The following is a 17,089-nucleotide window of genomic DNA, read 5'->3' as shown; positions in this document are numbered from 1 at the left end:
AGTCCGAAATCAGAAACTTTCGGGAAAAGAACTAGCAGATACTTTTAATAATTACTTCGTGTCTTTAGTTAGCAGTGTACATAATCCTGATTCCCTGAGCTATCTGAAATCTAGAAATCACAGTAGTGCATTTTTATCACCAACGGATCGCAGTGAAATTGAAAGCTGTTTTCTTGCTCTCCGAACGAGTAGTACAAGGGACGTAAATGATCTAAAAATTCAACCTATTAAACATACCATTGATCTAATTAGTCCTGTTTTAGAGCATATATTTAATCTATGCTTTCTGCAGGGAGTTTTCCCACAAGCCATGCAAGTTGCTAGGGTGACAGTAGTTTTTAAAGGTGGCGAGAAAAATAACTTGTCGAACTATCGTCCCATATCAATCCTCTCCATTTTTTCAAAATGCCTAGAGAAACTGCTGTACAAAAGGATCATCAGCTTTTGTATCAAACATAACTTATTGACACCTCATCAACATGGGTTTAGAAGTGGCCACTCCACAGATACAGCGCTTTTAACTCAAAAGGAAATAATCCTGCAATCTTTCGAACAGCACCAATTAACTCTCGGTGTATTTGTAGATTACTCAAAGGCATTTGATTCTATTAATCATCAGACAATGCTTGCTAAACTTGAGTTCTATGGCTTCCGTGGCGTTTTTCATAACATATTGAACTCTTATTTATCTGCGCGAGTACAACAAGTAGTAATTAACAATAAATTATCCGACCCGAAATCAGTTTTAGCAGGTGTCCCGCAAGGAAGCATATTGGGGCCTCTACTTTTTATCATCTACATTAATGACATCGTTCTCATTGACCCACGCCCAACATTTATAATATATGCTGATGATACCAGTTTATTTTTCAACTCTAGCAATATACAAAATCTGACTGAACAAGCAAACACGTGTTTACATCTTTTAAATCATTGGTCGATCGTCAACTCACTATCTATAAACATAAATAAAACAAAAGTCGTGCTTTTTAGGCCAAGAAATAAAATAGTGTGTGATAGCGACATTTCACTTCGGATTGGGTCTGTGCCTTTAGAAGTTGTCTCCGTCGTAAAAAGCCTTGGAGTATATTTTGAGAAGCATTTATCGTGGTCATCACATGTCGATAAAACAGCGGACAAGCTGTCAAAAATAACTGGTGTGTTAAGTAAACTACGCTATTTTTTGCCACAAAAAGTGAAACTAATTCTTTATAATTCCATGTTTGCTTCCGTTTTAAACTACGGTTTCACGGTATGGGGAACTACTACACTCTCAAACTTAAACAGCTTACATGTAATCCAAAAACGAGCCATAAGAAGCATTGCAAGCATCCCCCGCGACGTTACGACAAAACCCCTTTTTAATGCCTTCCACATAACTCCAATACACGAGCTATATAATGTCAACTTAGTAAAACGATATAGAAGTAATACCTATCGTAATTTTCTTGAAACTTTGTCTCAACTAACACCTAGAGAACACACTTATGCCATAAGAAACCGCGATAAATGGTTCATTCCCCAAATACGAACTATGGACGTCAAATGCTCAGCTACCTCTTACCATTATTGCTAAATGCTTTGTGTTAGTCTTACAAACCAGTATTTTTGCATCTTATTTCTTTTCCTGTTTTTGTCTGTTTTTATCTCTTTTTTTATTTTTTCCAAGTCAGTTGTGTCTCGCTTATTTTTCCTCAAACGCAATTGTTATGTTAGTTGCTGCCAACATATGTAATCAAACAAACCTGTAACCTTGTACGGGGGCGCAGGCGCGCAATCAAGCTCCAGTGAGAGATTTTTGTCTGCGCCCCTAACATCTGGATGATGTAAATAAAGATTTGATTGATTGATTGATATTCCCGCCTTTTGTAAGTAAAACTCTTCCCGGAAGCAAATAACAGTAGAATCCAAATAAAACTTTAGGAGGTCCAGAAATTTATCAGTTGTGACACCAGTGGAATTCTGAAACCTTCCGGAAGCAAATAACAGTAGAATCCAAATAAAACTTTAGGAGGTCCAGAAATTTATCAGTTGTGACACCAGTGGAATTCTGAAACCTCCCGGAAGCAAATAACAGTAGAATCCAAATAAAACTTTAGGAGGTCCAGAAATTTATCAGTTGTGACACCAGTGGAATTCTGAAACCTCCCGGAAGCAAATAACAGTAGAATCCAAATAAAACTTTAGGAGGTCCAGAAATTTATCAGTTGTGACACCAGTGGAATTCTGAAACCTCCCGGAAGCAAATAACAGTAGAATCCAAATAAAACTTTAGGAGGTCCAGAAATTTATCAGTTGTGACACCAGTGGAATTCTGAAACCTGACTACGCCGTATTCTTCCAAACGTTCTCGGACAGCATCAAACAAAGCGTCGTGAGGCACAGAGTAAAATAAACCCTTCAACCCTTCCAGACAAAAACGGGCCGCACTAAAACTGCTAGCAGGGATGAACCTGGAATCAATAGGAAAGGCAGTCAAAGCGGCTCAGACCAGATACCTCGAAATTTTCTTCTCAGGAAAAACGCACAAGCCTGCATGCCCACTTCGTGCCATTGTGTCTGATAAAGATACGTGGCAAAAAGTGGTGAGCGACTTCCTTCGGAGCCAGCTGGACAGGATAGCTGTTGGTGACACCGCGTTCGAACCCCAACGGAAGTCGTGCAGGTCCTGGAAGGAGGAAAGTTGTCAGCCTCCACCGGGTTTTCTATTGACGTTGAGGACTTATTTTACTCCGTGCCTCACAACACTTTGTTTGATGCTGTCCGAGAACGTTCGGAAAAATATGGCAAAGTCAGGTTTCAGAATTCCACTGGTGTCACAACTGATAAATTTCTGAACCTCCTAAAGTTTTATTTAGATTCTACTGTTATTTTCTTCCGGGAAGAGTTTTACTTACAAAAGGCGGGTATATGTATAGGTTCGTCAGTTGCTCCGGTCCTATGTGAAATCTTTCTGGCGTCATTTGACCGTCGCATTGAAGCCAGCTTGAAGGAAGCAGGGATAGCACGTATTTTCCGATATGTCGACGACTATCTTATCCTTCTTAATGTGCCTACACACTGTGCCGCAGATTTACTTATAAATCATACTCTCACAGCCTTTGGTTCTTTATAGAGCGGCCTAAAATTCACGCATGAACGGGCAGAAAATGATCCGACTCCAATTTCTGGACCTTCAACTTATATTTACAAATGCGCATGTGTGTTGGGCTTATCAGCCGCGCTCAAAGAAACCACTTTTGAATTATGACAGTGCCCAGTCCTAGCTGGTCAAGCGTGGCATAGTATCCCTTTGCATGAAATCCGCATTAGAAAAATCATGCGCCCACAATATAGGGGAAAGCTTCCAGTCCCAGATTGACCGGATTTTATCTGCAGGTTACCCAGCCCAACTGGTCACCGGCATGTCTAAAAACCTTTTGAAAAAGATAAAAAATTCAGACCAAGCTAAACACGACACAGAACAGAAACCTGTGCAGTCTCTCGCACAATTTGAAGAAAGTTGCGTCTCGTCACAGAGTTAAGCTGGTTTTTTCGGCTCCCTGCAAACTAGCAAAATTATGTCCGATGGTGACCAAGAAGCTTGTTATGAAGGTCTGTAATATCAAACATCAAACTGTATGCACCCAATGCACTGCCAATGTTGTGTACGAGATCCTCTTGACGTGCGGCAAAGTGCATGTGGGGCAAACCGGGAAATGTTTTAATGAGCGCACCCGCAAGCACGTCACCCTGAAGAACACATCTGGAGGCAACCTTCCGTTACACTGTAACAATTGCAAAAACTGCTACCCCAAGTTTAATGAAACAAAGTTTCTAGGTAAGGCCCCAGACAAGACTGAGAGAGAAGTAATTGAGGCTTTTTTCATTGACCTAAGAAAAGACAAGTGCGTTAGCACGCCGTCTATTAACCTTTCTAGGAATGAACTATCCTATTTGTATGGTTATATATCTAATCTCTCCAACCATTCGCTCCTATGTATTTTAGTTGGTTTTAGAATTTTTAATGTGCCTTTAACTTTTTCTGCCGCCCTTTACACGGTTTTTGTCCTCGTCTTCATTGTTTCCTTTGTTTGTCTGAATTTTTTGTTATTCATATTTTCATGTTGTTATGCACTGCTTCTTTTTCATTGACATCTTTCATGCAGATCTGTATTCTCATGTTGTAATGCATTGTTGTTAGCCAATACCTCGGCACATGTTGATATGTTCACCTTCATAGGTTTTTAATCTCACGGAAAAATGCCCCTTTGCTCTTTCTCGTGTTTGTTGATTAGGTTGGCGCTCTCTCATGCAGCTTATCTCTGGATAACAGGTGATATATAAGTGCGCCTGGCTTCTTTTGTCGTCATTAAAGTTGAAAGTTGCGCTTCTTTCCTGTTGTCTCCTTTTTCCTGTGAACATCTTTTTTAGCGCACAGCCTCCAGAAATGAATATGTACCAACTAGCCCGTCAGAAAGTCTTAATACCAAATGCGAGGCGGATGCTCCACCACAAAGCCACGCTTATATGAAATACTTATGGTTCTTGCATACTACTATCCACCAATAAAACGGTAGGTCTTTAAAAGAGTCCTTTCCACCATGCCCCTCAACATGTGAAGCTGCTCGCGTAATGTCTCACTAGTTGGGACCAACACTAGAACACCCACCTCACAAAGTTTTCGACTGGTGTTGTGCCACGGAACATTTCATTTCTGGCAGCGGTGCAGTGAGAGAGAGACGAGGCCTGATTCTTCGTTTGATTCTACCTTTTTACAGGTTGGTGATATTGTTTTGGCAATTTGCGAGCAGTGCACGCTCATCTTTTTTTTGCCTCTGCTGCAAATCTGCTGCCAGTGTATTTTTACTTTTTGCTGTAACTGCTGTAATGATTTTTGCTGTACTTTTTGCTTTTTGTTGACTTGTCGAACTCCGTTTTGAAAGTGACCATTTCATTATGCCCACTGACAATGGTGAAATATGCCTCGCCTGTAATGTGCTGCTCTCAGAGACCGGGTTTCTAAATTGCATGGAGCGTTATCAAAAGTATCACACTGGAAAATGTTCTGGCGTGACCGAGGCAATGTTAAAATCGAAGAAAGTTTCCCCAAATGATCCCTGAAAGTTTCCTACTAGTAATACTGCAAGACTGCGCGGTGGTAGCACAAAGCAATTAAGCCAGGAGCCTGATGTTAAAACCGCAAAGAAATTAAGCCAGGAGATTGATGTTCAAACTGCACTTGACAACATTAACCCTAAGCTTGAGTCACTGGACCCGCTGTCGCTGAAGGCTGACAACACTGAATCTTCTATTGTCCTGATGTCTTCGAAATATGATCCAAATTCTCGCAACCATGAAGAGGCACCAGGACCTTAAGGAACTTAATAAACGAGTTGAACAAACTTAGAGGAAGAGCATTATTGCAGATATTGCTGATCTTCGTGCAACTGTTGACGAGCTGGAAAGGCGAGGAAGGTGCATGAACCTAGAGATTCATGGGCTCCTTAAAACTGACGGTGAGAATGAGGACCTAATAAGTCAGGTAAATGAAGTTGCTAAATAATGTGCCTGAACTGACTGCTACTCGTATAGGGGCACCGCACAGGTTTCCGTGCCGTTTCCTACGAGGGAAAGGAAGGAGGCGGGCGTTAACATACGTTTTCTGATTCAGTCAGAGCGTGATAACTGGCTTTCGAAAAGAAAGATTCTCGTGGAAAAGCAGTCTTCCGTGTTTATGACCGAGAACTTACCGAATGCAACCAGGAAGCTACTCTTTGCAAACAAACAGTGGGAAGAACAAGATGGTTAAAAGTACACCTGGTGTAAAAATGGCAAGGTTTTCCTTCATGAAACGGACAGCTGCTCTGTTAATGTGGTCAAACGCTTGGACAACCTTGCTAGTCTAGTATAATATTTGTCTTTGCAAGTGTTTTTTTTTTTCAGTCATGGACAATTTTTGTTTCCCCTCTGGATATAATGTACTAGTTAATGAATTGCCTGTGTCGCCTCTTACATTTTAGCATTTCAACATGCAGTCAGCGCAGAACAAATACGATGAATTTTGCGTTTCTCTGGAAAACATGAATAGCGCATTCATAGCTATGATGATGGCAGAGACATGGTGTGTAAATGATGATGACAAAGACATAGTTTGCAAGGGTGTGTTTGACCTTGAAGGATACAGCAATGTTTTCAAATGGGAAAACAAAAAGAGGTGGTGGCGTTTGCTTATATGCGAAAGAAGGGATAAGTTACGAATACATTGAGGAATTTCCTCATTCCGAGCCTGATTTAGAAATGGTTTGTGTGAAATCAGGGAACATAATTCTTGTTGTTCTTAAGAGACCCCCTGATGGTTGTGTTGAAAGGCTCTTATTGCTGTAAGATGAATTTTTTAATTTCTCTTCATCCATAACTATACATTAGTGCCTGGCGGACACATCAATACTGATATACTGCAGAGAACTTCCAATCAAATTGAACTATCCAAGCTACTTGATTCATATTTCATAAAAAATGCGCTCACTGCTCCTACGCGCATAACTTCTAACACTGCTACAATTACTGATGTTCGATCAGTGATCATTTGCCAATTTATCTAATTGCAGACAAGCAGAAAGGACTTTATTCTAAACTGTTACCATCAGCTTTTGTTCAGGACACAAATACAGACACTTCGGGTCGGTTTAGGTGCGAAGTTAGCCAAACAAATTGGGACAACATATTCTCATCTTCTTTTGCTGAAACAGCATTTAATTCCTTTATAGATGTATTTAGCTCCCAGTATAAAAAGCATTTTCGATACAAAAAAATTGTGAAACCGAGACAAGCACGTAAACTGTGGATGACACCGCACTTGTTGAAAATGATAAATGAAAAGAATAAACTGTACTACACGTTTCTGAAAAACCGCAATGTGGATGCATTACAGGCATTTAAAAATACAGAAATCATGTAAACAAAATACCTCGGAATGCAAAATGCAACTGCTTGTCTAACATGTTTGATGAGATCAAGGATATTAAACATCTATGGCAGCAGCACTCTTCAGTTATCTTTTCTCATAACCAGACTTATGATTTGAAAGAGTTAACTATAGATAACAAAAAGCTAAAGGGAGAAACGTTGCAAATGTTTTCAATGAATATTTCACATCTCTTCCACCGAGTTACCACAATCCTGTTATACATAATTATTTCAGGCTTCCTTCTTAATCATCAATATCTTAGCTCCAACAGACACCAGCGAGGTCTTTAACGCATTCATTGCACTTAAGAAAAAAAATGTGAAGATTTTGATGGTATAAACATGCAAGGAGCCATTTTCGTGCTAGACATTATCGCTCCATGCATTACGCATATTTACAATCTAGTTTTAAGTACAGGAATATTTCCTCAGAAAATGATGATAGCAAAAGCTGTCTTGTTCAAAAGTGATGACAGAAATAATTTTGGTAACTAAAGGCCCATATCTATTTTGCCGTTGTTTTCAAAGCCGCTGGAAAAAAAAAATTCACTCTAATCTCTTCACTTTCCTTGAGAGGCATTCCCTTATTACTTCAGCTCAGTATGGCTTCGGACCTGGTATATCAACGGAGGTCGCTTTGTTACACCAAAAGAAATTATTACTATCCAACATTGAGAATAAACTGCTGAATCCAGATATTTTTATTGATTTCTCGAAAGCCTTCGATCGGATAAATCACACCATTATGTTAAAAAAACTGTCTTCTTACGGAATTCGTGGTATACCACATGATCTGTTAAGGAGCTATTTATCAGGAAGGCATCAATCCGTTTGCATTGACCGAGAACTATAAACTGCTGCGATATTAAATGTGGCATTCCCCAAGGCAGTATCCTGAGGCCACTCTTGTTCATTATATATATCAACGATCTTGTAAACATTGAAAACTCTGCTAATTACATTATGTATACAGATGACACAAGTATCTTTTTAACAGGAACAAATGTTAATGACGTGGAAATCTTATTCTGAGTAAACTTAGTGCATGGTCTCTCGGTAATTCATTACTAATAAATTGTTCTAAAACAAAAGCTGTCTTATTCCGTCCAAAATCTGTCCCACGTAACTTTGGTGAGATCCTACACATGACTCTGTGATTGAAATCACTCCTGCTGCTAAATCCCTGGGAGAAATTTTTAATGAATTCATGCTGTGGGACCATCACACTGACTACCTACGCATTAAACTCTCGAAGGCTTTAGGTATGCTAAGGAAGTGTATGTTTTTTCGCCTGGTCCACGAAAACCGTCTAATACATGTAGCCCTGTTTGAATTGCATTTGTGATACTGCCACCTGGTATGAGGATATGGCACCATGAAGACAATGTATAACCTAATAATAATGCAAAAAAATCCCTACGAGTGATTTCGAAACAGCCTTATGATGCCCACCCATCTCCATTGTTCACTAAGCTCAATATCGTGAAATTACAGAAGTTTATGGGTTTAAGCTATAGTCAACACTTAAATCTGAAATACATAAAGGCACACAAATTTGGAAACATTGGCAAATCTGAAAAGTAGCACATCTTTACGCTCAATGAGGCTCACAGAACTCCGCATGGTCCAAGATCTCTCACAAATTATGGATTCCAAATGGTTCAGTCTAGCATTCCACAGGTTTTAAACGAATACCACTTCACAATAGAGAAACTGCGAGCACTTTCCAAACTTTACTTGTATTCGCTGTTTGTATAATGCTTGCTAATATATTGCTGTTTATTCCAATTTGCTATGTAACAGGGTTGTTTGCATTTTTCACCTGTTGCTTACAAACTAGCATCGTAGTTGTGATATTTGTTATGTGAATCTGTTCTACTCACCTCTGTCAAATTGTCGGCTCTCAGTTATTGGGAGCTGGGGCTAGTCAAGCTACTTATATGCAGCTTTTTTCCCACCTTCTCTACCACATCTCATGTATCTTTTTTGCTTTATGATAAAATAAACTTCAAGCATCTGGTCCCCGCACCAAGCATACCTCGCCAACACATCTGTAGCAATTCGAAAGGGAACAACTAGATTCATTTGTTCCCCATATTTTCTTATGACACCAGCATGTCTTTAAAACCACAGCACTACAACACTTTTCACACTGTTCCCCACACTGCTAGCTTACATATATTTCACAAGTTCTTACTGGCTATGACAGTAACCTTACATTTGCACACCCTCACTATGTGTCTCTTCACGCTAGCCATCAGCAATAATTGTCACGAACACATGCCCACAAATATACCTTCCCTCGAATTCCTAGAAACTGGGATGCTCCAAGACATCAGCTGGCCATCATCGACTTACCATATAAGACATGCTCTTCCACAATGAAAGCGATTCTACATTTTGTTCCAATTTTTACATGCGAAGACGTGGAAACAAAAAAAACTGTCAGCCGCCAGAAGTAAAGCTGAAATGAGCTTCTCTCCAGCGCTGATTCAATTATGTGTGAGTAGTCCTTACGGTGTTGGCCCACTGTATGATATAAAACTTTCAAATAAAGGAAGTGGAAGCATGAGCAGGTGTGTGCTAGTCTAGTCAACTGCCCTCGCGCGCGCGCGTGTGTGTGCGCGTGCGTGCGTGCGTGTGTGCGTGCGTGCGTGCGTGTGTGTGTGTGTGTGTGTGTGTGTGTGTGTGTGTGTGTGTGTGTGTGTGTGTGTGTGTGTGTGTGTGTGTGTGTGTGTGTGTGTGTGTGTGTGTGTGTGTGTGTGTGTGTGTGTGTGTGTGTGTGTGTGTGTGTGTGTGTGTGTGTGTGAAGCCGATGTTTTGTGCCACACGAACTAGTACCAGCTCTCTTACCCTTCCTTTCTGCCCGATTTTGTGCGTACGCATAGATCTTCCCAAGGGTGTCGTCCATACAAGTGAAAATATGCGAATGAAGCAGTGACTGCTCTGAGAAAAGGCAGGCTTGAGTGTGTGTGGCGCACAACGTGAACGGACTCACGTGATGACGGGGTTGCGGCAGGGCTGCAGCGACAAGCAGCAACAGTCGAAGTCCTTAACGGCATCCTTGCCCAGGCGCATCTTCTGCGTGCCATAGCCGCACGCCTGCGTGTCCTTCTGCTTCTCGTGGTAGGTGTACACCGCACCCGCGGTGCAGTTGCGGGCGTGACGGGTCATCTCGACTCCTGCCCCACAGAGGATGCGACGCTACCAACGGAACTGGGTTGGTGCGCTGCTTTTGCGCGAGACCGCGTTGACGACCGTCGCAAGGATCGAACGATAACTACGTGTCTGGGCGGCAGCCAACAAGACCGACAAGTCGGCGGAGATGTGCTGCCACTCACATCCTAAAATTCAGAATTTGCCATCTAACATTTTTTTTGTTTTAATTTAGAATAACACTAGTACCGCTACAGTGAACTTGAATATTGTTAACTGTAGTATCGACTCCGGATCTGACTGCGAGTGTCTTGAATGGTCTTGAACATAGCCGGGAGGAGGTCTTCGGAGTATTGTTCTCACGCAAAAAATTCACACATCACAAGCATCACACACCATAAAGTTTCTTAAAATAACATTTATGAATTCCTTAGTGCACCTTAGAGAGAAACCTGGCCATAAAGTTTCTTACTCTTAACTAGAGGGGGTGAGGCAAGAATGTAAGAGGGAAGGGGCAACTATACAGTCTGGCCACACTATATTGATTTTATAGTCTGGCAACACTGGGAATTTGTATTTTGTTGTCCTTATAGTGAACTAGAATACTTTCTAGTGGCGCGACCGGTGGCTGCTGGGGCCAGCTCGGCTGAAGCGAGTTGACACTGACGGCCGCCAGGGACGCTGCTGCGCCTTTTCCTAGCCTCCGGCGCGCGCGTTGGCAGCACATGGCAATGCGGTGTGTGATTTAGCTCGCTTCGCGCGCGCGCTGTCACGCAGTTAATTTTACTTTAGCGTTCGTATCTTGCTGTTAAGTAGAGATAGCAGTGAGCAGGAACTATGTAGCATCAGTGTCAGGGAATTTAACGAAGTTATGGCGAAAAGAAGAACTGATTCCCACTGTTTTGCGCCAGGCTGCCGCACCGGCTACCCGGGCGCGCCTAAAGCATCGTTGTTTGCCGCACCAAGAGACGACGAGTTGCGAGGGAAGTGGGAGCGGAACATGCGAAGGGACGACAAGGGCCTCACGGAACTATCAGCAGTGTGTGAGCACCATTTTGAAGCCCACCTCATATTGCGCGACTACGTTCACGTAATCGACGGCGTTGAAGTGCGTATACCCAGAGGCAAGCCGTCGTTAGCTCCCGGTGCCATTCCGACGCTGCTGCCTGGGTGTCCAGCCTACCTCTCTGTTAAAACCCCTAAACAGAGGACTGAAAGGAAAAGATCTGCTTGTCAAACAATTCCACCACGAAGCAAGAAGCCGTGTCAGGACGTGAACAGCGCTGACAACGAACATCAAGAGCCGGGAGAGCTGGCTGCTACAGAATCCTCGCCTTTCTCGTTTCAGGCGCTCCGTGGACTCGCTCCTTCGACGAGCTGGTGCCGCTTCGAGGACGAACGTTTCGGGTTAATTTTTGCGACGTCTTCTTTGAAAATGCAAGCAAGGCTTGTGATTACGCATGAGCGAGCTGTGGTTTTCAAGCCTGTCGGAGGCAAAGTTTGTGCTGACATTTATTACCAAGGAGTGATGTGAACAGAAAAAATAGTTGCCTCTGTTGGCGACGCTGCAGCTGTACTGCTGTCGCGCGAAAATGCGTTCTAAAAACGGGTTGTGAAAGGTGTCAACCTTCTTTTGCTCACCAAGGAGGCAGCGGACAATTTGAACATGGCCGAGCTTGTCCGTTTAACGGACAATGGTGGGTTACTTTACCCTTCAAGCAAGTTGTTTAAATTTGTGGCTGACCTCGAAGAGTCATTCACAACCTGCTTTAGCCTTTCAGAGCTGCACTCTGAAAGTGTGCTTGATGTTTTGGACCTTGCTAAGCAAAAGCAGCAAACTGAGCTTGGATGCCCTGAGCACGCTCATACCATAGCTGCAGAAATAACTGCATTTTACCTAATTACTCGTCTGCATTTTTTCACGAAGAGCATTAATCGAGCCAGCGACAGCAAGCGGCAGGCGTCAAAGCACCTTAAATTGAGTAGGTGCTGAACAAGGCAATGGCAGGGAAGTTGTGGATTTTTGCAAACAAGATTTTTTTCTGATCATTTCTGCACTGAAGTCAGTTGTAAATAAAAGCTTCATATGGTGTTCATGTGTACATAGCTGTGACATCAATTTTATAATTATTACTACATCAAAAACAACACCAAAACTCACATCATAGCGGTAAAACGATCATATTTACAAGACCATTGACTTCTCTGAGCCATATATGAGCTCCAAATGCCGCAGAAAATTTAGCTTAAACGGTTTACTTCTGAAAGTGTGTGGACAATAAATGGCTGTGAGTACACACACTAAATGGCATTGCTTTCGGATCTTGATCTTCAAACCACAGCAATGGTCGCGCAAATAATTTGCTCTGTATGTCATGCTGACCGCTTGTCATTCTGCGATGGTGTTTTGCGCCAAAAAATCACTCTGCAAGTCTGAGTTTAGCAGACGAAGCGACAGTAGGAATGTTGTATCCTTGCTTAGGTACGTGGTTTTCGGACGCGTTTCAATAATTAACAAGCCTAGTCACTGTAACTGACAGGCGGAGAACAGCAAGAAGTAATAAATGAGCGATTCTTATTAGTAAATGAGATGACAAAAGCAAGATGACAGACGACCTTTTCAAAACTACGCGAATTCCTGTGCCTATGAAAAGTTGCGGTGGCGCCATCTCATGGCGTCTGTTAGAAAACGGCTCGCCTGCGCCTCGCCGCTCGCGCCACTAGAGAGTATTCTAGTACACTATAGTTGTCCTCAAAATCATAAGAGTTTCTTATTAGAGGGAAAGCTGGCAAAGCATCATGGGGCGATGAGCTACTTGGTGCAGGACAGTAGGTTTTCTTCGGGAACACAGAGTGGCGTTACAGAGATGTCCATGGAGGAAAGAAGATGGAGATGTCCCATTCTGGCTGCGTTCCAATACTCTAGACGTCTAACAAGACGTCTAGTGTAACGTCTAGGAAGCATATTGGAACTTGTCTACTGCTCACGCCGCCTCGCGGCATAATAATGTAACTAAAGCTTATGAACAGTTGTACTACTATTTTTCACAAACTGAGCAATAACGATAATTAAAAACGTGTTTTCAACAAGTTTACACATTTCTTCTGCAATGACTTCGCGCGTAAACCGGACTGGTGGATGTGCCTATCGGTCAGTCTACTTGTAGCAGGCGGGGCCGCTCTCCGAAGACGACGCTAAAGAGATATGCGATTATTCTTTTATTATTGATGCTCAACTGTACATGCTCCTCGAACGTGCTCGTCCAGACGGTCCTGTAAACATGAGAAAGAATACGAAAGACTGTAATCAATATGCGCGAAATGCGATACGGCTAATATACACTGCAACAGGAAAACACATACGTGACATTAAACCTGCTGTCTGCCGTACGTGGCACTCGGAGACAGCGAGAGACCTAAATACAGCAGCGATCTTTAATCCTGCAAAGACTAAAATCAATTCGCAACATGCCGGTGTATTTGTTCTGAGTGTGTAAAGATAAAAAAGAATGCACGCGAAAGAGTTGATGCAACTAATACAGCAACAGGAGAACACATTTGTTAACCGTCACGCCAGCCGTCTTAACGCCCGTCGAGGAAACCAACGACAGCGACGAGTATTCTCTAAAATCAAGGTGCTAATTAAGATCCGGCATCGTCAGATGCCGGATCACGTAAACAGGCCTACAGCGTCCGCTGCTGTAGCAAAACTCTCAACTGCACGATTTTCTCCTGCGTGATACACTGCTAGGAATCGCACGTCTACGAAGATTAATTAGCCACTAGTTTGCGTACCAAATAACATAATGTAATGACTCACGTTTCTCCTTTCCTATACTCCGTGTACAGTCCGACGCCCGCAAGAGCCCGACTCGCTCATCCGCGTAGTACATCAGCTCCGCCATCTTTAGACAGCAAGTTAGCCTGCATCGATGTGGACTTCGGCGAAGCAGTCTAGCAGTCTTATGAGACTGCTTCGCCGAGAAATGGAACGCGTCCCAAGATGGCGGCTGTCCGGCTAGACGTCTAAGTAGAGCGGTTTACGTCTCGCCTGCTAGATGGCGCCACCACTGTAGTTTTGCGGTACCAGGAGATAGACACTTTGTGCATTGCGTGCGGAGAGGAGGAGGAAACGGCTGAACACTTGATACTTTTCTGTAAAGGGCTTCACCCTACAGTGGAAGGCAGCGGGGCTGACTTACCCAAGGCATTGGGGTTTAGGGATAGTGAAGGGAAAGTGGATTTTAAGAGGTTAGAAGTAACCAAGCGAAGGTTATCTGATTGGTGGCTAAAAGCAAGACAGGAGTAAAATTTCACAAGACATGGCTAGGTGGCTTGAGCCACCGCCCGATGTAAAGGGTTCAGCCGTATCCATCCATCCATCCATCCATGTAAGCGGCCGCGCTAGAGTACACTCTAGCCGCGCTTTGGCCGTGCGAAAGGTACGTGGTCGCCGCTGTAGAAACGGTCTAATTTCTTGAATGCTCGTTTCTCATATAAATAAAGAGCTTGGACAGTATGCTTGTTTGTTTGGGCCGAGGCAAGGCTGGCGTTGCATATGTCTCCTCGCCCACCGTCGCCTCTCCTCCTCTCCACTCCTCTCCTTCGTTTCACTCACCCCTTGGCCAGACAGCACCTCTCCTCCTCTACATCGTTTCGGGGGGACAGCGGCGCTTCCTACCCTTCCGTCCTCCTCTCCACCACCCATCCCCTCGGGACCCGCCATACCCCATCGTAACTCCAGCTGCATGCTAGTTCGGCTGCCGCTTTCAGGGTGAAGAAACCGCTACCGGCGGGGACATGTTGGGTCTCACCCTCCCGTTCAGTTGCATTGAACCTGATCGCAAAGGCGTTTCGCAATAAGGCAGCCGTGTTATTTATGCGCTCTTGTGGGTAAGCGCGTATGTGAAGCTCTCGTCGCAGCTTTTTGTTGAGCTCATTTGTTCAGTCACGATATTGATTTTTCGCTCTTTCTCTCTTGTGGTGCGATGCTGTTGCATCCAGATGTTGATGTGGAGTGGTAGAGGGCGGGTCTCGTGAGTGACCCGGGGGACGTACATAGCGACCGGTGAGTTTGAGACAGGCGTGCAGGTCTTCTGATGTTGGCACTTGGACAGCCTTTCTTCAAAAAGTTATTTATTACTGTAAATACAAAACTGATTTACATATGCCGAAATGTTTCGGCCTCTTCGCTTTAACAAACAAACAAAAAAACTAAACTCCAAACTCTCGCGACTCCGGGCCACCGTCGGCCACTACACAGCCAACTCGCCCGGCCGCCGCTCAAGCAACTCGTTTCTCCAACTCCGTGACCCCGGGACCACCACCGGCCGCACACGACCGATCTGTCCGGCTACCACCAACCAACTTCCCCGCACACACTAACTGATTATGAACCTAGATTGAGTGCAGCCCAGTACTGAGCGGCACTTAATGCTGGGTCAGAAAGGACGACGCCGCTCTGAGAGCCTGTCCCCTTTGTCGGCGCGTTCCCCTGCTCCCCTTCGGCGGCCCTCCTCACTCTTTACCACGACGTACGCAAAACCTGGAAGTGTTCCCACCGGAGTCACTTTAGGCTGTTTCGTGTTGGTCGGCTTTCTTTCGCGAGCGCGTGTCCTTCCGAAGAATTCGTGAAAGACACCAACAAGCCCAGTTGCAAGTACTTCTTCCGAAGGATGTCTGCCATCCGCAAGGACCCGAAGTTCGCCGACATGGGCCGTATCACAGAGCCTGTCTGGCGTTGCATATGTCTCCTCGCCCACCGTCGCCTCCTCTCCTCGTTCTCTCCTCCTTTACTAACATGTCCCCGCCGGTAGCGGTTTCTTCACCCTGAAAGCGGCAGCCGAACTAGCATGCAGCTGGAGTTACGATGGGGTATGGCGGGTCCCGAGGGGATGGGTGGTGGAGAGGAGGACGGAAGGGTAGGAAGCGCCGCTGTCCCCCCGAAACGATGTAGAGGAGGAGAGGTGCTGTCTGGCCAAGGGGTGAGTGAAACGAAGGAGAGGAGTGGAGAGGAGGAGAGGCGACGGTGGGCGAGGAGACATATGCAACGCCAGCCTTGCCTCGGCCGGTAATTGATCCATATGTCGCGGTGTTATCGAGTTGCGCGCGTGCAGAAATTCGTTTTCGGCGTTACCCTATTTGCAGTCCTTACAGCAATTCAGGCACCTTTGGAACGATGCCTTTCCTGTATACCTACCTATTTGACTCTGGCTGAGCATATTGTGGAAGAAAAATAGAGGTATATCAATGAAATGTTAAGCAGCATAGATATGAAGTTTTAATCGCACATGAATGTTGAAACAAAAGGTAAACCGTTTAAAACACCTTCCATGCTGTAGCTTGTCACATATGTGCCAGAAAACATGCGCCTATACATCAGTCGTTGCTCTACATTATTCCAACATAAAACGCATTTAATTCTCCCGACACTAACATACTGCATAATTTCCTATATCTCCCTTTCCAGAGAGTGATGTTGGTATAGCCACACTTATCTTTAAGGAAATATTTTATGAAAGAAAAAGAGAAAAAAAAATGCAAACAAAATGTTGGTTGAACAACTTTAACAAAAGTTTATTATCTTGACAAGCACAATGCAACAAGTAGACAATGCAGACAGCATGCACATTTCAAGAGCAGCGGCTCAACTTCAAGTGCTTTGCCTTTTGGCGCTTCCCCGACTTGTCAGTATTTATACTTTTAACATAGAAGTGAAGTCGTGTAGTGACATAGAATTTGATTATATTTGGAGAAAGGGTGGAAGCATGACTGGAACAACCAACCTCTTGGCCAAGTCTGGCTTTGACAACTGTCAGCACATCTAAAATGCTGTCAGAGTGCAGCTGTCTATGGGAGAAGCAGCCTGTGAACAAGTCCTCAAGCTTCTTTATGAAACCAAATAAGCGACCAGTTGGATAGAGGAGCCCTCCATTGTCACGAAACTTTGTCAGCCTCGCAAGCTGGAAAGTTTCATCTGGGGCAG

General features: G+C 43.9%; 1 protein-coding gene across 1 annotated transcript in view; it reads right to left on the bottom strand.

Annotated features, from left to right (window-relative positions):
* Nucleotides 1–10,414, bottom strand: part of LOC144127777 (nitric oxide synthase-interacting protein) — an 88,067-nt gene extending 77,653 nt beyond the window's left edge. Inside the window, exon 1 of the mRNA XM_077660676.1 lies at nucleotides 9,947–10,414. Coding sequence (XP_077516802.1) covers nucleotides 9,947–10,122 — 176 coding nt within the window. The 5' untranslated portion in view covers nucleotides 10,123–10,414. The remainder of the gene's footprint in view (nucleotides 1–9,946) is intronic.
* Nucleotides 10,415–17,089: the final 6,675 nt, after the last annotated feature.

This window comes from Amblyomma americanum, chromosome 4 (assembly GCF_052857255.1).
Source record: "Amblyomma americanum isolate KBUSLIRL-KWMA chromosome 4, ASM5285725v1, whole genome shotgun sequence".
In the NCBI taxonomy this organism is placed as follows: Eukaryota; Metazoa; Arthropoda; class Arachnida; order Ixodida; family Ixodidae; genus Amblyomma; species Amblyomma americanum.
The sequence above is the reverse complement of the archived record's forward strand: the minus strand, read 5'-3'. Positions and strand labels throughout refer to the sequence as shown.